Here is a 21,000-nt window from a genome sequence, read left to right on the forward strand (position 1 = left end):
GTAAGTTAGGTGTTAACGTCTCCCACTATTATTGTGTTACTGTCAATATCCTCTTTTATAGCTGTTAGCATTTGCCTTATGTATTGAGGTGCTCCTATGTTGGGTGCATATATATTTATAATTGTTATATCTTCTTCTTGGATTGATCCCTTGATCATTGTGTAGTGTCCTTCCTTGTCTCTTATAACATTCTTTATTTTAAAGTCTATTTTATCTGATGTGAGTATTGCTATTCCAGCTTTCTTTTGATTTCCATTTGCATGGAATATCTTTTTCTATCCTCTCACTTTCAGTCTGTATGTGTCCCTAGGTTTGAAGTGGGTCTCTTGTAGACAGCATATATATGGGTCTTGTTTTTGTATCCATTCAGTGAGCCTGTGTCTTTTGGTTGGAGCATTTAATCCATTCACATTTAAGGTAATTATCAATACGTATGTTCCTATTACCATTTTCTGAACTGTTTTGGGTTTGTTTTTGTAGGTCCTTTTCTTCTGTTGTGTTTCCCACTTAGAGAAGTTCCTTTAGCATTTGTTGTAGAGCTGGTTGGGTGGTGCTGAATTCTCTTAGCTTTTGCTTATCTGTAAAGCTTTTGATTTCTCCACGAAATCAGAATGAGATCCTTGCCAGGTAATCTTGGTTGTAGTTTCTTCCCTTTTGTCACTTTATATATATCATGCCACTCCTTTCTGGCTTGTAGAGTTTCTGCTGAGAAATCAGCTGTTGACCTTATGGGAGTTCCCTTGTATGTTATTTGTCATTTTCCCTTGTTGTTTTTAATAATTTTTCTTTGTCTTTAATTTTTGTCAATTTGATTACTATGTGTCTCGGTGTGTTTCTCCTTGCGTTTATCCTGCCTGCGTCTCTCTGTGCTTCCTGGACTTGGGTGGCTATTTCCCTTCCCATGTTAAGGAAGTTTTTGACTATAATGTCCTCAAATATTTTCTCAGGTCCTTTCTCTCTCTCTTCTCCTTCTGGGACCCCTATAATGCACCTGTTGGAGTATTTAATGTTGTCCCAGAGGTCTCTTAGTCTGTCTTCATTTCTTTTCATTTTTCTTTCTTTATTCTGTTCTGCAGTAGTGAATTCCACCATTCTGTCTTCCAGGTCACTTATCCGTTCTTCTGCCTCAGTTATTTGCTATTGATTCCTTCTAGTGTATATTTCATTTCATCTGTTGTATTGCTTATCTCTGTTTGTTCTTTAATTCCTATCTAGTTGTATGTTCTTGAATTCTTCTAGGTCTTTGTTAAACATTTCTTGCACCTTCTCAATCTTTTCTTCCATTCTTTTTCTGAGGTCCTGGATCATCTTCACTATCATTATAATGAATTCTTTTTCTGGAAGGTTGCCTATCTCCACTTCATTTAGTTTTTTTTCTGGGGTTTTGTCTTGTTCCTTCATCTGGTACATAGTCCTCTGCCTTTTCATTTTGTCTACCTTTATGTGACGGTGGTTTTCGTTCCACAGGCTGCAGGATTTAGTTCTTCTTGTTTCTGCTGTCTTCTCTCTAGTGGATGAAGCTATCTAAGAGGCTTGTGCCAGCTTCCTGATGGGAGGGACTGGTGGTGGGTAGAGCTGGGTGTTGCTTTGGTGGGCAGAGCTCAGTAAAACTTTAATCCCCTTGTCTGCTGATGGGTGGGGCTGAGTTCCCTCCCTGTTGGTTGTTTGGCCTGAGGCAACCCAGCACTGGAGGCTACAGGCTCTTTGGTGGGACTAATGGTGGACTACAGGAGGGCTCATGCCAAGGAGTACTTCCCAGAGCTTCTGCTGTCAGTGTCCTTGTCCCTGTGGTGAGCCACAGACACACCCTGCCTCTGCAGGAGACCCTCCAACACTCTAGCTGGTAGGTCTGGTTCAGTCTCCTATGGGATCACTGCTCCTTCCCCTTGGGTCCTGATGTGCACCCTACTTTGAGTGTGCCCTCCAAGAGTGGAGTCTCTGTTTCCCCCTGTCCTGTTGAAGTCCTGCAATCAAATCCTGCTAGCCTACAAAGTCTGAATCTCTGGGAATTCCTTCTCCCATTGCCGGACCCAAGGAGCTCAGAACCTTCAATCCAGTGTGTGGACTTCTGTGGTATAATTGTTCTCCAGTTTGTGAGTCACCCACCAGCAATTATGGGATTTGATTTTATTGTGATTGCACCCCTCCTACCATTTCATTGAGGACTCTCCTGTGTCTTTGGAGGTGGGGTATCTTTTTTGGTGAGTTCCAGGGTCTTCCTGTTGATGATTGTTCAGCGGTTAGTTGTGATTCTGGTGCTCTTGCAAGAGGGAGTGAGAGCGCATCCTTCTACTCCGCCATCTTGAACCAATTTCAATTTTACCAATATTGTTCAAACATCAATACTCACTACTCCTGGCCATTTAGAAGAAACTTTTCCCTTGGAGCTCATTAACAATGAAAAATTTATTCCATGCTATCCAAATATGAGATTGCCTCATATATGATATATGTTAATATATGTGGCCTTCTGCCTATGAAAGGGAAGCAGGACTGCAGGGCTTGAGTGACTATTTCATGTCTTTTGAGAACATAAATCTACCCAATTTAATCTTCCAACCAACCTGCATATAAATAATAGCTACCATTTATTGAGTGCTTACTATGTGCCAAGTAATGTGCAAGTGCTTTACAAGAAATATATCTCAGTGAATTGCAGGACAGTCCCAAAAGATGGCATTTATAATTTTGAATTTACAGATGAGGAAACTCAAGCTCAGAAGAGTTAAGTAATCTGCCCTGTGATCACTGAACCAGTAAAGACCAGATTTGAACCCAGGTCTGCACGACCCCAGCAACCATGTTCTTTCCACTGTCTTATGTTGCTTCCCAAGTGTACTTTATGCAGATAACTATAGTAATATAAAGAGATATTCACTGAAATACTACTATGTGCCTACTATGTGTCTTTGGGCTAAATAATCTGTGCTGTTTTCTAATCCTTAGAATAAGGATAATAAAGATTCCCACCTCATAGGACCAAAGTAGTTAATACATGTAAAATGCTTAGGATAGTACAGAGAACATAATAAGTGAATTGATATGAGTTCTAGGAACTGGGAATACATCAGTGAGCAAAACAGAAGTCTTTGTCTTCATAAGGCTTCATTCTGGTGAAAGGGAAAGAATAAGTAAATAAATAAACAAATAACATATATTAACTATATATATATATACACATATGGCATTATATCTGATATATATATACCAGATATAATGCCATAGTATTGCAGGATGTAATAAGAACCATGAAGAAAAACAAAGCAAAAATGAAAGATAAAGAATGCTAGGTTGGGGCACTATTTTAAATAGGGCTATCATGGAAGCCCTCATTGAGGTAACCTTTGAGCAAAGACATGAAAAGGATGCAGTAGTGAGCCATGCAGATATTTAATGGAAAAGCAGAGGGAAAAGCAAGAGCAAAAGTCCAGCTTGCCCAGACTTTTCAAGGAACAACAAGGAGGTCTAAGGAACTGGAGTAGAGTGACCAAGGTGGGCAGTAGAAGATGAAGTCCTGGTGGGTGGGGAAATGGGGAGATTGTGCGGGATCTTGTAGGTCATTGTAAGAACTGTGACTTTCACTCCGAAGCTACTGGAGGGTTCTGAGCAAAGAGTAACATGATATGGCTCATGTTTTAAAAAAGGATCCCTCTGGCAGCTGTGTTAATAATACACTGCAGGGAGATAAGCAGTCATTCAGGAGAGACAAGATAACGGCAATAATCAAGGAAAGGGTAGCAATGGAGATGGGGAGAAGTGGTCAGATTCTGGAAATACTTTAGAGGTAGAACCCATAAGACTTCTTGAGAGATTGGATGTAGAATATGAGAGAAAGAGAGAGGTCAAGGACCGGCCTGAGCAGCTGAGAAGGTAGAGATAACATTAACTCAAATGGAGAAAACTCAGGGAGAAGCCATGTTTAGAAATCTTTCATGCATTATTTTAAATCCTTTCAGCCTCACCTCTTATTCCAGGTGTTGCTGCAGTGACCAATTCTGTGCAGGCCTCAACCTCAAGATCATGTCCCAAGAACAATATTCCAGCACCTTGCCTCTCTCACTCCCTGCTTCTCGCGTGGGATACTGCAGAAACCAGCCCACAGTGCACATGCGCAATTAGAAGCATGTGGTGCAAGCTTAACCAATGGCAGACAGGAGCCGATAGATAAGTGCGTCCTCTTTGTTCTTCTTCACTTCAGTACAGAATTCTGAGACCCATGTCGCTAAGTCTTCTCAGAAGTTTCCACAGTATCAATCAACAAATCGCCCACTGCATTTGTCAACTCAATGATGCATCCTTGTATTGGCTTTTCCGCTTTCTCTATTTTGTTTCCCCTGGGCCCCTTAGTCTATTCCCTGAACTCATTTTCTCAAATAAACTACTAGCACCTAAGCCTTTGTTTGGGGCTCTGCTTTAAGGGGAACACTGGGCATCAAAATTGACTCCAGAGACCCTACTGTATAGCACAGGGAACTCTACTCAGTGTTCTGTGGTGACCTAAATGGGAAGGAAATCCAAAAACGAGGGGATATATGTATACATATAGCTGATTCACTTTGCTGTACAGCAGAAACTAACACAACGTTGTAAAGCGACTATAATCCGATTAAAAAAAAAGGTGACTCCAGATTGTAAAGCCTCAGTATGGGATTTTGGAGGCTGATCCTACAGCACTGATCACAAGACAATAAGGACCCCTGCTGGTGGTTAAGTAGTTGGTGGTAAATTGCAAGTGGTGACAACCCCTGGCATACAGTAGGATTGCTAATTACCAAGACTCTCTACTGTTATAGATTAGAATGAGGTGCAGACAGAAGATGAAACATTGAATTACATGTGGCTATGGTACTTGAGCGTTATGGAGCAATGATAGTCATAAAGTGGGCTGACATCTGTTAACTGCTTTGGAGATCTTAACAAAAGAAAATGACAGGCTCTATTCAGCCAACAATCAAATCATGGCACACTGTGAAAGCCAGAAGCCTCTAGGGCAGAGTAGCCACTGAGCCGACTGTGCTAAAAATCAGCTCCGACATATAATCAAAAGGGTGGCAGAGCGGCAAAAGTGTCTAAATGCACAGCCTTAAAATATTACCCGTGTCAAACCTAGGGCTCTGATAGGAAAATAATGAAACCTTGAGATCTAGAATGGGGACATTTGTGTGCACATGTCTTATAATCTTAAACCTCCAGATTTTTTGTCATCCTCTGTGCCAACAGACTCCTTTCTCTTGATAAAGGAAAGCAGCCTCTTCTTGTCTGGAACGACTTCAAAGAATATATCTGAGGCAAGAGCCTAATTTATTACCTTAATTTTCCCAATATCTCTTAATTTTCCCAATATTCCCAATATTTCCTCAAGCCTGTAACCAGGGTCATAGCTCAGCAAACCTATGTGGGGATTGCAATCCCTGCTCCAGGGAGAACCAGACCAGAGTTCCTCAACCTCGGCACTAGTGACATTTGGGGCTGGATAATTCTTTGCTGTGGGAGCTGTCCTGTGTATTGCAGGCTGTTCAGCAGCATCCCTGCCCTCTACTCACTAGATGTTAGTAGAACCTCCTTGGTAATGACAACCAAAAATGTCTCCAGACATTACCAAACGTCCCCTGGGAGTCAAAATCATCCCAGGTGAAAACCACTGAACTACAGATGAACTCAAAAAGAATTGCAAAACTGTCTAATAGAAACCAGGGGGTTATTTGTAAGAGTGAATATTTAGAGCACTAAACCAGAGACTGCTGGACACTAAACTGGACTGCTGTTGCACATAGCCCCACTCAGGGGTGGCTTTAAAGAACAAAGGTGAAGTGAAATCTTGCCAGTTGGTAGAGCTGGGAGCAGTATTCTTTATTATTAGCTTTGTTTATAGAGAGAAGTGGCCCGAAGTACAAATATTTACAGACTCCTAGGTTTGTCTTTCCTGCCTGAAGTGACTCTGCCAACATCCATAACACCAGAATTATAGTATCCTGATCAATGCTACTTTAACAAAGGAATCCACTTTGCAGCCTCCTCCTAAAAAAAAAGGTGACAATATACACATGACCAGAGACTCCACTGATATTGCCATATCCCTCATCACTCAAAAGTAGCCAGCTTCTGATGCGGTAAATGCTTAAAACCAAACAATAAAGAGTGTCCCCAACAGCTAAAGACATAGCTCTGGAAACCCCAGAACGGGAGCAGGATTGGCCCATTTTATCATCACTTCCAGTGATGCACTCACAGAATTTGTGTTTCCTGCCTCCCTAATTTAGGCTTTGCTAGATTACAATAATTAGCTCTCCACGAGTTGGGTGGAGGATGCTTCACTGAACTTGAAACTCCCTCACTATCATTTGGTTACTTGGTTTCTCATGGCAGTAGTCACGTAGCAACGGAAAGAGTTACTACAGTAGCGGAAGTACTCAACTGTGACTGGCAAAAAATCTGGGATTGTTGCTATACAATAGCAGTAGGGAGGAATAAATCTGGAAGGAATTCAACTGAGGCTTACCTTGGTGTTTCTGTACCCCGGGATAAGTTGAACAGGCAATTACACAATCATGGCCCAACCAGAGCAAGGTAAACAAAGGCTGAAGGTTCCAGTTACCTCGCTGAGGAAACAACCTAGATCAGCTGATGTGCAGGTGAAGGGAGGTTAGGATGGATAGTAGAGGAGGGAGTTAATGAAAACAAGCACGGTCTTGGCATCAGTGTAGCAGCAGGGGCTGAAGCTTATTCCACCAACTCTCTTATATTAAGTCTTCGCAGAGATAGTAGGTGGCCATCACCTTGAAGGGGACTCTGTAAAAGACCAGACGTAACAAAAGGCCAAGCAGATGTGAGTGGTACAAAGAGTGGACTGAAATGGACAGCATCTGTGTATCTTCTGTCACCACCTCAAATCCTTTCAGCCACTTATTCCAACCACTGCTGCAGCAAACTTTTCTGAAGAGAGTTTGATGAACTTTGGGCAAGTACGACATGACTGCACCTCTCTTCTTCCTCAGGACTTCTCTGATGTGGAAGTCAGCTTGGCATTCACAATTGTGCATTTGGGAAGTGTGGAGTAGTTAATGGCCAGGGGCATTAACCTTTGATCAAAGGGAGACAGGAGCTGACAGATAAATGTCTCTTCCATTCTGGCTTTCAGTGGACAGTTTTGTGAATCATCTCACGAAGCTTCCCAGAAAGTCCTAAGGGATCAAGAAAACATTCAGATATGGTGACCACGAACTCAATAATACATCCTTATACTGCCTCTCCCTCTTCCTTGTTTTACTTCCCCTCCCTCTTCTCTCACTCTTGCTCCCTGCTATCAAAGCCCCAAATAAAATACTGCACGTAAGCCTTTGTTTCAGCCTCTATTTTGAGGGGAATCCAAAGGGAGGGAAGAAAGGAGAATTTAATTTTTAGAATTTTTTTTTTTTTTTGCGGTACGCGGGCCTCTCACTGCTGTGGCCTCTCCCGTTGCGGAGCACAGTCTCCGGACATGCAGGCTCAGCGGCCATGGCTCACGGGCCCAGCCGCTCCGCGGCACGTGGGATCCTCCCGGACCGGGGCGCGAACCCATGTCCCCTGCATCGGCAGGCGGACTCCTAACCACTGCACCACCAGGGAAGCCCAGAAATTTTTAAAATTTAGTTTGAGATGCCTAATGGACATCTGAGTGGAAATGTTGGGGAGGCAGTGGATACACAAATCTGGAGTTCACATTGTAAAGCAACTACACTGCAGTAAATATTAATTTAAAAAACCAAAAACCTAGAGAACAACAGCAACAAATCTAGAGTTCAGGGAAGAAGTCCAGGCTTCTGAAAAGCAATTCACGTCCTAACTTTGAAGAGGGCTGTAAACATACAGGTTAAAAAAAAAGGAAGAAAAGAAAAGAGAAAGGAAAAAAAAAAAGGACAAAATAGCACATGCAACTGTCATATAAAGAGTGTCCACAGTAAGCATTCTGGGACTGAGCAGGAAGGACCCAAGAGGTCTTTCTAAAGATCAGATCAGATCCTGCTCTTAAAAGGGAAGTCATTCAATGAAACTGAAAAGCATTTCAAGTAGCATTGACTAGAGCATATTAATCTCAGTAGCAAACAGGTCCCTACTATGTCTGATTTTTCCACCAAATTATATCTTCAGCTAAACACTGAAAGATACTTTGCACAGCTCATTTGTCCCGTTCTCAGTGAATCCATCTTGACAGAGTGAGTTACACCCTCTTTTGCATTCCTATGGCACTACATCTCTTTTTTTCTACTTTTGTTGTTTACTTTACCACACTAGACTGTAATTTATCCCTCTATTTAATTCTGTCTCTCCAATGACGGTGTGTCCCCTTCTTAGTGGGATCCCTGTCTTTGTATCTCCAGCACCTAATACAGTGTCCAGCATTGAGGTGGCTCTGTTTTCAAATGAACGAATGCTTGCATTGAATGGGTCCCTGCAGAACCCATGCAAAGGATGGTGTTGAGCTAGACCAAAGACGTCGCTCCTCTGAATTACCAGCACATTTATCGGACCTGTATCTCTCTTTGGTCATTTATTTTGTCTTATTTTACATGTATTTTTATGTATACCTTGTTTGGCCCTACCATACCAGGAACGTCTTCAGGTTGAGATTCATGTCTGAATCACCTCTGCACCTCGATCAAAGTGCCTGGCATAAAACAGGTGCCAAACATATGGAATAAATAAATCACTTGCCTTGCAACCAGCAACACTGGCATCACCTGTGCTTCTCAAACTTAAACGTGCACAGGCGTCATCTCGTTAAGGTGTAGATTACCATTCAGTAGATCTGAAGTAAGCCCCAGAGGCTGCATTTTCTAAAGAACCCCCAGATGATGCCCAAGCAGCTGGTCCACAGACCACATTTTAAAATACCAACGTCACTGTATCAATGGTTCTCCACCATAGCTGCATATTAGAATTTTCCCCAAAGATGTGAAAAGTGCTGGTGGGAACTTCCCTGGTGGTCCAGTGGTTAGGACTCCCCCCTTCCATTGCAGGGGGTGCGAGTGCGATTGCTGGTGGGGGAACTAATATCACGCGTGCTGCGGGCCTAAAAAAGTAAAAAAAAAAATTTTTTTAAGTGCTGGTGTCTTGGTTCCCAGCGTCCCCCCCCCAATTCTGATTTAACTCATTTAAGCTCTCCATGCCATAAGCAGCAAGTATCTAGAGTTAACAAAGCTTTATGTGTGCAAGAAAGAAAACATGTAATCGCATATCTTCTTAGATGAACTGCTGAAAACAGCTGAATAAATAACTCTTCAAGAGAAACTAACACGCAGTACCAAATGCCCCAGCTCCCGAGTCAGCCTCCGAGCGACGGAATCCCGCCCCAGCCTGTCTTAGACGCTCCCCTACCGCGAGACCTGACCCCACCCCTCGCCAAGGCCTCTGCCGCGACTCCTTCCGGCTCTACCCGACCGACTTCCGGCGCGGAGGCTGGTCACGTGCCCGGATATGGGAGGTGGGCCCGAGCGGCCGCTTCCGGTTGGCCGCTCGACCGAGGAGCGTATCCTCGTAGCCGTGGCCGCTTCAGCCCCGTCCAATCTCTGTCGTGGAGGATCCGCCTCGGCACAGGCGGGCTCGGTCCGGCCTTGCGGTAAGCCTTCGGCCGCGGCTGCCGGGCAGTCCTGGCGGCGGCGCACCTACGAGCGGACGGGTGGACGCCAGGGTCCTGAGGCTCCTCAGTTCCGCTGCTCCTCAGTTCCGCTGCTGGCCCAGCACCGGGGGGTCGGGTGCCGCTCCCTCCGCCGTCAGGGCCTTCTTCTCTTCCTGCCTGTCTGGGTAAGACGCAGAGTCCGGTAGGAGCATCCCCCGCCCCGGGGGGCTGGGAGTGCAATCCTGACACCCCTTTCCAGTTTCGCCCATGAAAACCTGATTTCACTGTAAAAAACGGCCCTGATCCGTTTGCTCTTTGGCGTGAACCAGGAGGGGTCCAAATCCACATTTTCTTCTAAATCTTTTAAGTGCATTTCCCTGGCTCCAGGCACCTTGTTCTTTTCTGGAGGACAGTGCTCCACGCGCTAAGGTGTCTCGAGAGCATACAAGGCCCAGCCCACACTCACTCACTGACATGGCACTCCTACAGGCAAGTTACCTGCCACACCCTGTAATGATCCAGCTGAATTTAAGGAAACAAGAACCAGCGTGTAGAGTATTGTGGCTGACTGCCACTGGAACATGGTCATACATGGGTTCTTAAACGGGGGAAATAGTTTTGGAGGACCTCTAATGGTTCATTCACTGACTTACAAAAAATGTACTGTAAAGACTGGAGAGTTAATCACTTCACCCTGAGAATGTAGATGCCATTGGAGGCATGGCTCTTCCTGTCTTCATGGACACATCTGTCATATACACCACTGTAACCTAGAATTGTGCCTGGCACTTCGCAGGCATCGATATTTGCCGAATGAATGAGAATCGCATAGTGCTTTTCATTATGACTAACTCCTTTATGAACTCTGCCCAGTCCAGTCTTGTTTTACCACTTACCATACAGTCAGTCCTTTGTTTTTGACCAAAGAGGGTCTGGGTGGTAGATGCTGACCACTATTAGTCATTCATTTAACCAGTTTTTACTATTCAGTTCAAGTTACCGCAAGAGATATTTGTTGAGTACCCACTAATAAAGGACATAAAAATAAAAAAAAATAAAGGACACAGAACTATGCTAAAACACCCCCCATCCCTCCTTTCTTTCAAGAGAGTTGTTGAGATCCAGGAGCTTGTGATTTTACGAACCAGTTGGACAGCAAGTGCTTGATTGTTTAGTAAATGCAATAAGTGCTGTAGCAGTTGAGAGGAGAGATCAGTTTGGATTAAGATCTTTATTGAATCAACTTCATATAAATTATGGAGTGTAATTAGGGTTTGGATACATGATAACTCCCTGCATGGAAAAGCTCCTAAGCAAAGATTTAAAGACCAGAATGAACAGAGAGCTTGGAGTGGAAGGTTTGTATTTGGGAACATTAGGAAAATGTTGAGCAAGGTTATATCGTGATGAAAGCTATGTTTTAATATTATTTGTCGAGAGCTTTGGGGTTGTAGAAGCTTGCAAAGAGGTAACCAGATGCTGTGGTGTTTAATAGATGTGGTTGATGTGAACCTGGGTTAGTGTATTGGCAGCAGGAGCAGGAAGGATAAATTATGTGTAGATGAAGGAAAATCAGCAGAATGCTTTAGTTGTCATGTTATTTGGTGCTATCATTTTGGTTAATTTATTAAATGCCTGGTATGTCTTTGCCAAGTTCTTGGAATACAAAGATGAATAAGACGTGGTCTTGCCTGCAAGGAAATGCTTTTAATGGGGGAGAGAATACAACTAGCTAGACAATATGGTTTGTAAGTACTATGTTAGCAGAATAGAGGGGAATATTAGAGAAGTGGGAAAGGAATTTTTTTTTTTCTTTGAGTGTGTGACTACTTCACAGAAGAGGTGACATTTCAGCAGGATCTTAAGGATGGATTGGAATTTCCCAGGGAGAAAAGAATTTCAGGAAAAAGAAATTGCACAAACAAGAGCCTAGAGAGAGAAAAGCAAACTGGTCAGTATCCAGCGTAGCTTGGGCGTAGGATAGAGTTGAGCTTTTAACACAGTGTGTAGGCCCTAGAATGTATTAAGGGATAGTAACATGGCCATTTTATAATAGGTGGAATGGAGGCTAGGTTGGGTAAAAATGTAGAGAGATGAAGAAGAAAGCAGTTGAGGAAACTTGATCTTCATAGCTTCTATATTCTCTGCAGGGTAGATGGTGAAGCCATTTGCAGAGAGGGAGGTGGCTGACACTAGAATTGGGGGTTGAAGGAGAGAAATAAGGACTTGCAATACTGATGGGGAGTAGGAAGAGGAATCATCAAAGAAGGTATTAAGGAATTGCTGAGCAACTTTGAAAGTTTAGCTTTAATTGGATTTAAATATTTGTAATGAGTGCAGTGAACATGGATATGAGGCCTTCTTAAATGGCATATGGTAGCCAAGAGAAGTAGAGAAAAAAGACAGTTTATGGAGATTGGTGAACAGAGTGAACTGGTCTACAAATGGAGCAAGATGTTGAAGGGGATAGTGTGGGCGTAGGGAAATGAACACTGCCTCTAGGCTAGGTTGGAAAAGAAATTAAGCTTGGAGAGGCCAAATGGACTAGGAGAACAGGAAGGAGGGGGCCCTCAGGAGACTAGAGGCAGAGATGAGGTGAAAGAGGGATAGACGTGTGAGTTTTGTGAGAAAAGCAATTTTTTGAGTTGGAGCAGAGATAGAAGTTTTACAGATTGAGTAAAATATAGGAGATACCTATAGTTTACAAAAGTGTCCATGTGTTATAAAAATTCACTCTAAGTCATTTATTTAAAACTCATAATTTCTTCATTTTCCCATAGAAGCAGTGTTAGAACTAGGAGTTAATTTCCTAAGCAAGCTCACACGTATGAAATACTATACATCTGCATTGGAAATAATAATGTATATACACACAAATATACAGTATATTAAAAAAATAAAGTTGCAGTGAGTTTTTTTGAAATATGTAACTTAAGTTATATTTGAAAAAAGATGATTAATATACCATAAAATTCACCTTTTTTCAGTATATAATTCAGCGGTTTCCAGTATATTCAAAGGGTTATAAAAACATCACTACTACCTAATTCAAGGACATTTTCATCACCCCAAAAAGAAGCCCCATACGCATTAGCAGTCACTCCCCATTCCTCCTTGCCCTCAGCCCCTGGCAACCACAAATCAATCCATCTGTATGGATTTGTCTACTCTGGACATTTCACATAAATGGAATCATAAAATATGTAGTTCTTTGTAACTGGCTTCTTTCACTTAGCATCATGTTTTCAGGATTCACTGATGTTGTAGTATGTATCAGTACTTTGTTCCTTTTTTATGGCCAAATAATATTCTACTGTATGGATATATTTCATTTTGCTGTTCATCAGGACATTTGAGATGTTTCCACATTTTGACTGTGGTGAACAATACTGCTATGGACATTTAGGTACACGATTTTGTGTGGACATATGTTTAGCAGTTCTCTTGAGTATATACTATATACCTAGGAGTGGAATTGCTGGGTCATATGGTAAACCATATTTAACTTTTTGAGGAACCACCAAGCTGTTTTCTGAAGTGGCTGCAGCATTTTATAATCACCAGCAATATATGAGACTTCCTTTTTCTCCACACCTTTACCAACACTTGTCTTTTTAATTTTTAGCCATCCTAGCGGTGTAAAGTGGTAGGTATCTCAATGTGGTTTGATTTGCATTTCCCTAATGGCTAATGTTGCACATCTTTCCATGTGCTTATTGGCCATTTGTATCTCTTCCTTGGAGAAATGTCTGTTCAGATCCTTTGCTCAGTTTTTAACTGTGATACTTGTCTTTTTATTGTTGAGTTGTAAGAGTTCTTTATATAGGAAATTTATATTTGAGGATTGGGCATGGGTTTTTACATTTTTTCCTAAATTTTTAAAAAATATTATAATATTTGGTGAACACTTCCAAAGATTTTAGAGTTTGATATCACTGGTTCTCTAATTTCTTTTCCAAACATACAGCTTTTTATTTTTATGATGTAGGTGTACTAGTGTATTAAATCATTCATCCTACACTTATTTGCCATAAATAAGATCATTTTTTTAATCCTAAATGGAACAATGTAAGATAGAATGATTTTGAGAGTGAGTATAATATCTATACTGTGAATTTTTTCAGTTGAGTAAAGATGACAGCAATCAAGCACGCATTACAAAGAGACATTTTTACACCAAATGACGAACGCCTGCTGAGTATTGTCAATGTCTGCAAAGCAGGAAAAAAGAAAAAGAACTGTTTTTTGTGTGCCACAGGTGGGTATTTAGTAAGTCAAGGTTCTTGTTTGGCATTCTTTTATTCCCTAGGGGTCATTTCCTCATTGTTTAAAATATTCTTGGACTTCCCTGGTGGTCCAGTGGTTAATCTGCCTTCCAGTGCAGGGGACATGCCTTCTATCTCTGGTCAGGGAACTAAGATCCCACGTGCCACGGGGCAGCTAAGCCTGCGCACCACAACTAGAGAAGCCTGTGTGCTGCAGTGAAAGATCCTGCATCCCACAAAGAAGATCCTGTGAACTGCAATTAAGACCTGATGCAGCCAAATAAATAAATTTAAAAAATAAAAGAATGACCATGTATCACTTTAAAAAAAAAAAATTCAATTTCAAAAATAAATAAATTAAATAAAATATTCTCATTGTTTCTGTGACTGGAAAATCGGGCCAACAAATTCGTTTTTTTTCAATTGTCTTTAATTAAATCTTGAGTAGATACAAAAGTATTTCTTTTTAAAAAATATTTATTTATTTATTTTTGGCTGCGTTGGGTCTTTGTTGCTGCACGCGGGCTTTCTCTAGTTGCCTTCTCATTGCGGTGGCTTCTCTTGTTGTGGAGCACGGGCTCTAGGTGCTTGGGCTTCAGTAGTTGTGGCACGCGGGCTCAGTAGTTGTGGCTCAGGACTCTAGAGCACAGGCTCAGTAGTTGTGACGCACAGGCTTCGTTGCTCCGTGGCATGTGGGATCTTCCCAGACCAGGGATCAGACTCGTGTTCCCTGCACTGGCAGGCAGATTCTTAACCACTGCACCACCAGGGAAGTCCCACAAAAGTATTTCTGTAACATACATACAAGGTGTGAACACTTGTGTATACCACTGTCCAGAATAAGAAGAATTTTACCATTACCTTTGAAGTCTCCTGTGTGCCCTGCCCTGCTCCCATTCCCTTCCCTCCCTCATTAAGAGGTAACTAGTATCCTGAGTTTTGATTTACTCTTTCCTTGCTTTTCTTTATCATTTTATCATATGTGTTTGTAATCTCGAATATACATTGTTATATTTGCGTGTCTTTGAACTTTACATAAATTGAATCATAGCACAGGTATTCATTTGTGACTTTTTCCACTCAACAGTATGTTTGTGAGTGTTATCTCTTGTTTTTCTCCCATAGCTGTAATTCTTTCATTTCCACTGCTGTGTAGTATTCTACTCTGAGAGTACTGCTGTTTACTTACCCATCTTACCAGTGATGACCAGGAGGTTTGTTTCCAGATTTTGCTGTTCGGGCAGCACTTCTGTGAGCATGTTTGTCCTTGTCTGCCAGTGTACACAGGCAAGAATCTTCTAGGGTGGACACCTAAATGTGAGCTTGCTGGGTCATAGGCAGTGAATGGTCAACACTACCCTAATACCAGATTATTTTCAAAAGTAGTTGTACTGGTTTTCACTCCCACAAGCAGTGTGTGTTTCGGGTTCTCCACATCCTAGTCTAAACTTGGTTTTGACAGGCTGTTGTTTCCAATCTGGTGGGTGTGAAATAGAATCTCATGGTTTTAAATTGCATTTGCCTAAATAATAATGAGATTGAGCCTCTTTTCATGGATTTATTAGCCATTAATTTTCTTGCCTAAGAAATTTGCCTGTTTAAGCCTTTTACTCGTTTTTCTATTCTGTTGGTTGTCCTTTTACCGATTTCTTTAAGTTCTGTATGTAATTTGGATACTAATTTGCTGATTGTATGCATCCCAGTTTATGGCTTATCTTTTCACTTTTTGTGATGCTTTTTAATGAAATCAGATTAATCAGTCTGATCATTTATGGCTTCCCCTTTTTGTGTCTTATTTAAGATATCCTTCCATACCCTGGAGTAATAAAAGTATTCTCCTATACTACATTCTACAAGTTTTATAATTTTACCTTTCACATTTCAGTCTTTGATTTACCTGTGTCCATGTTTATAGTGATGAGTGTGAGTGTGTTTGTTTCTGGGTCCGTTCTTATATCTGGATATTATGTTGTCTTGTGGGTATTTTGTTTTTTCATCTGAATTTTAGAATCAAGTTCCAAATTTTGTTGGGAGTTTGATTGGAATTGTTTTGAATCTGTAGTTCACTTTGGAGAGAACTTGCATTTTATGATATTAAGTCTTCTTGTTCATGAATATGGTGTGGTTCTCCATTTATCTTGGTCTTCTTTAATGCCTTGTAATAAGGTTTATAGTTTTAAAGACTTTCAATAAGTTTTATGATTTTATTATTACTATTTTTTAATGTTTATTTATTTATTTGGCTGCGCCGGGTCTTAGTTGCAGCACAAGGGATCTTTGTTGCCACATGTGGGATCTTTAGTTGCAGCATGTGGGCTCTTAGTTGCGGCATGCGGGATTTAGTTACCTGACCAAGGCTCAAACCTGGGCCCCCTGCATTGGGAGCACGGAGTCTTAACCACTGGACCACCAGGGAAGTCCCAAGTTTTATAATTTTAAAGGCTTTGCACATGTGTTCATATTTTATATTTACCCCTAGATATTTATTTATTCCTAGATTTTTAATACTATCGTAAATAATAACTCCTGTTAGCATTAATACATTTTTAAGACTTTATTTTTTTTAGAGCAGCTTTAGGTTTATAAGAAAATTGAGAGGTAGGTACAGAGATTTCCCTTATGCCCCTTTCCCCACACATGCATAGCCTTTCGCTTTGTTAACACTACTCACCACAGTGGTACATTTGTTACCAAGAATGAACCTACGTTAACAAATCATAATCACCCAAAGTCCATAGTTTACTGTAGGTTTCACTCTTGGTGTTGGGTTTGGACAAATGGATAATGTCATATAGAGTATTTTAACTGCCCTAAAAATCCTCCATGCTCTGCCTGTTCATCTCTTCCCCAATCCCTGGCAACCACTGATCTTCTTACTGTCTCCACAATTTTGCCTTTTCCAGAATGTCATATAGTAATTGGAATCAAATAGTATGTAACCTTCTCAGATTGGTTTCTTTCACTTAGTAATATGCATTTAACTTTCCTCCATGTGTTTTCATGGCTTATAGCTCATTTCTTTTTAGTGCTGCATAACATTCCATTGTCTAGATGTACCACAGTTTATTTATCCATTCACCTACTGAAGGACATCTTGGTTGCTTTCAAGTTAGCAGTTATAAATAAAGCAGCTATAAACATCCGTGTGCAGGTTTTTGTGTGGACGTATGTTTTCAGCTCCTTTGGGTAAATACCAAGGAATGCAGTTGCTGGATGATATGGTAAGAGTACGTTTAGTTTTGTTAGGAAACTGCCAAACTCTCCTCCAAAGTGACTGTACCTTTTTTTTTTTCCGGTATGCGGGCCTCTCACTGTTGTGGCCTCTCCCGTTGCAGAGCACAGGCTCTGGACGCGCAGGCTCAGCGGCCATGGTTCACGGGCCCAGCCGCTCCGCGGCATGTGGGATCTTCCCGGACCGGGGCACGAACCCGTGTCCCCTGCATCAGCAGGCGGACTCTCAACCACTGCGCCACCAGGGAAGCGCCCTGTACCATTTTTAATTCCCACCGTCAGTGAATGACAGTGCATGTTGCTTCACATCCTCACCAGCATTTGGTGTTGTCAGTGCTCTGGATTTTGGCCGTTCTAATAGGTGTGTAGTGGTATCTCGTTGTCATTTGAATTTACGTTTCCCTGATGACATATGCTATGGAGCATCTTTTCATATGCTTATTTGTGGTCTATATATCTTCTTTGGTCGGGTGTCTGTCAAGGTCTTTGGCCCATGTTTTTAATCTGAATTTTTTTCTTATTTTTGAGTTTTAAGAGTTTTACTTCTCAAGTAATCTGCCTCTGACCTTCTAGTCTGATTTAGATTCTTCCATTAGTATTCTGTGTATTCCTCAGTCATAGCATTGTTATGAAATACTATTCCTGTTTTAGTATTGTGTACAGACACCTGACAGCTGTGTTTGCAATGAATTAATGAAGACTGAGGAAATGAATAATGTCTCTAATGAAAGTGTGTGTTTTATTCAACAGTGACAACTGAACGCCCTGTGCAGGTGAAGGTGGTCAAAGTCAAGAAATCTGATAAAGGAGATTTCTACAAAAGGCAGATTGCTTGGGCCCTTCGAGACCTTGCTGTGGTAGATGCCAAGGATGCTATTAAAGTATGTTTTTGTTAGTTCTTCGACATGAATTCAGAAAGTGTCTTTCATTTTATAACATAGTATGTTGTCTTCTAAGATGATCTAGACTTGTTTTGTGACCCCGTAGTTCACCACCTAACCAGCAATTAGTCTAAAGTGTATTATCCAACCTTCCATTCTCTCACTTCTCATTCGCAGGCTACTTAAAATAAATATGTATGTAAGCTTGTTTCATTGTTTGTGCTTTTTTTTTTTTTAGCTACAATTATGTTTGTTCACAGGCTACATAACTAGAGCAAAATAACCTTGACTGTACATTTCTGTATTTAGATTAGGTATACTTAGTATAAAATCCATAAATTAGTATGGATTTTAAAGTGGTGTGTTGTGTGAGTAGTTTTTAAAAAAATCATTGTTTTGGTAAAACCTAGTTCAGAAATCACAGAAAATATAACCAAAGTGAATCTTCCTTAGGTAGTCCTTAAAAATAATGTAGAATCACCAGCTGAGGCAGCCAAGCTGGCCCTCTGAAGCTATGGTTTGAATATTGTGGCTCAAGTGATGGCAGTGATAGTGAGTTTCACCCCTTATTTTAAGGACTTTGAAGAATAAGATATAAGACATTAAATAAGATATTAATAAGATACCTTACACCTTAAGTCACACTCAAACTCCAGGAAAGTTGAATAATACGATAATCGTGATAAAGGGCCACCTTAATTCCTGACAGTTCAAGGCTTTTCACAGCAATACCCTTTTTTTAAAAAAAAAAAAGAAATAGGGCTTCCCTGGTGGCGCAGTGGTTGAGAGTCCGCCTGCCGATGCAGGGGACACGGGTTCATGCCCCGGTCTGGGAAGATCCCACATGCCGCGGAGCGGCTGGACCCGTGAGCCATGGCCGCTGAGCCTGTGCGTCCGGAGCCTGTGCTCCGCAATGGGAGAGGCCACAACAGTGAGAGGCCCGCATAACGCAAAAAAAAAAGAAAGTAGACCCCCTCAGGTTAAAGTAGGTGCTTCTTCCTCTTCAGCCTCTCTAACCCTCCCCCTCATCTTCCTCTGCAGCCCAGAGGCACCTCCAGAGCTCTAGGGAATGCCTTGCACCACATCTACTGTACTGTGGATGGTGCTGATAGCAAGGCTTACAGTACTGTAACTACATGTGTCCATTGACTGAACTCTCCAAGTCTCATACAGTGATTAAAAAGGCACAAAGAAGTGAAAACTACCTTTGTAGAGCAGTCTGATAAAATAAAAGTCTGGTTTTTTGCTGACCTGGTACAAACCTCTGAGGAACTAAAAGCTGGACAGCGTGACAGGCAGTTGAGTCAGGTGCAAGAAGATTTTTTTAATGAAGCAGAAACAGCTTTAGGAGAGTCCTGCATATCTGTAGAGTTGAGATTTCTTCCAAAATGTAGAGAATGCCTGTTCTTTAAATATTTTAGGCAAACTGGGCCTTTGCTTTATTCCTAAAAAGCACCCAGTTTTTAGAAAAATGGGGGATGTGGAAAATGGGGTCTGACAGGTGCTTTGAATGTGGGTGCATGTATATGTATTTGGAAAGAACATGAAAATGAGATTTTAAAAAGCACTTCAATTATTTAATAATTTCTGTTATTATGGGAAGGATCAAGAGTAGAGATTTTCTGTTTAAGACAAAGTACTTGAAAGGCTTTTTAGAAATTCACCTTTATTAAAAAGCCTTTTTCTCTTCAGTAGTTCCACACTTCATAACCCCGTTGACTTGTGTAATTCACTAACATTGCTGAATGCTTATTTGAATGCTTTCCTCAGCTGACACCTCATTGCTGACTTGCTTAATGGATTTTTTTTCATTTTATGCAGGCACCTTGGTGTGTGTACGCTACATATGGATATAAAACATAAAATTTTTATACATAGCCTAACATTAGCCATTTTGCATCACACATTAATAATTTTTTTAAAAATATTATTTATTTATTTATTTTTGGCTGTGTTGCATCTTCATTGCTGCGCGCGGGCTTTCTCTAGTTGCAGTGAGCGGGGGCTACTCTTAATTGCGGTGCACGGGCTTCTCATTGTCGTGGCTTCTCTTGTTGCGAAGCACGGGATCTAGGCACACAGGCTTCAGTAGTTGTGGCACACAGGCTCAGTAGTCGTGGCTCCTGGGCTTAGTTGCTCCGCGGCATGTGGCATCTTCCCAGACCAGGGCTCGAACCCGTGTCCCCTGCATTGGCAAGCGGATTCTTAACCACTGCACCACCAGGGAAGTCCCTGCATCATGCATTGATTTGTGTGAGTGTTGCTGGTGCAGTCAGCCTCTTTTATGGCATTATGTGAAATATTCCCAGGGAAGAGATCATTTCCAGTCAAGCTTCATATGAGTTGCCAAGACTCTTAGATTTCTTTATAAATACTAATGCAATTATTTTTTTTGAATTTTATTTTATTTTTTATACAGCAGGTTCTTATTAGTCATCCATTTTATACACATCAGTGTATACATGTCAATCCCAATCTTCCAATTCATCACACACCACCACCATCACGCCCCTCCACTGCTTTCCCCCCGTGGTGTCCATACGTTTGTTCTCTACATTTGTGTCTCAATTTCTGCCCTGCAAACTGGTTCATCTGTACTATTTTTCTAGGTTCCACATATATGCGTTAATATATGATATTTGTTTTTCTCTTTTTGACTTACTTCACTCTGTATGACAGTCTCGAGATCCATCCACATCTCTACAAATGACCCAGTTTTGTTCCTTTTTATGGCTGAGTAATATTCCATTGTGTATATGTACCACATCTTCTCTATCCATTCGTCTGTCGATGGGCATTTAGGTTGCTTCCATGACCTGGCTATTGTAAATAGTGCTGCAGTGAACATTGGGGTGCATGTGTCTTTTTGAATTATGGTTTTCTCTGGGTATATGCCCAGTAGTGGAATTGTTGGGTATATGGTAATTCTATTTGTAGTTTTTTAAGGAACCTCCATACTGTTCTCCATAGTGGCTGTATCAGTTTACATTCCCACCAACAGTGCAAGAGGGTTCCCTTTTCTCCACAG

General features: G+C 41.4%; 2 protein-coding genes across 9 annotated transcripts in view; one reads left to right on the forward strand and one right to left on the reverse strand.

Moving 5' to 3' along the window:
* Positions 1 to 9,274, reverse strand: part of NMU (neuromedin U) — a 239,055-nt gene extending 229,781 nt beyond the window's left edge. The window contains exon 1 of the mRNA XM_033857063.2: positions 6,500 to 9,274. The gene's annotated coding sequence lies outside the window, so the exon portion shown is untranslated. The remainder of the gene's footprint in view (positions 1 to 6,499) is intronic.
* A 182-nt stretch (positions 9,275 to 9,456) lies between these two features.
* Positions 9,457 to 21,000, forward strand: part of EXOC1 (exocyst complex component 1) — a 61,406-nt gene continuing 49,862 nt past the window's right edge. For 3 of the 8 annotated variants that reach the window (XM_073805287.1, XM_073805290.1, XM_073805289.1), the window contains exons 1-3: positions 9,491 to 9,780; positions 13,720 to 13,853; positions 17,842 to 17,972. In XM_073805287.1, the coding sequence (XP_073661388.1) occupies positions 13,730 to 13,853; positions 17,842 to 17,972 (255 nt within the window). In that variant the 5' untranslated portion in view covers positions 9,491 to 9,780; positions 13,720 to 13,729. Of the gene's footprint in view, positions 9,781 to 13,719; positions 13,854 to 17,838; positions 17,973 to 21,000 lie in introns of those variants that run through there. The other 5 variants (XM_019928149.3, XM_073805291.1, XM_073805288.1 and 2 more) reach the window with 4 other exon arrangements.

This window comes from Tursiops truncatus, chromosome 5 (genome assembly GCF_011762595.2).
Source record: "Tursiops truncatus isolate mTurTru1 chromosome 5, mTurTru1.mat.Y, whole genome shotgun sequence".
NCBI lineage: Eukaryota > Metazoa > Chordata > Mammalia > Artiodactyla > Delphinidae > Tursiops > Tursiops truncatus.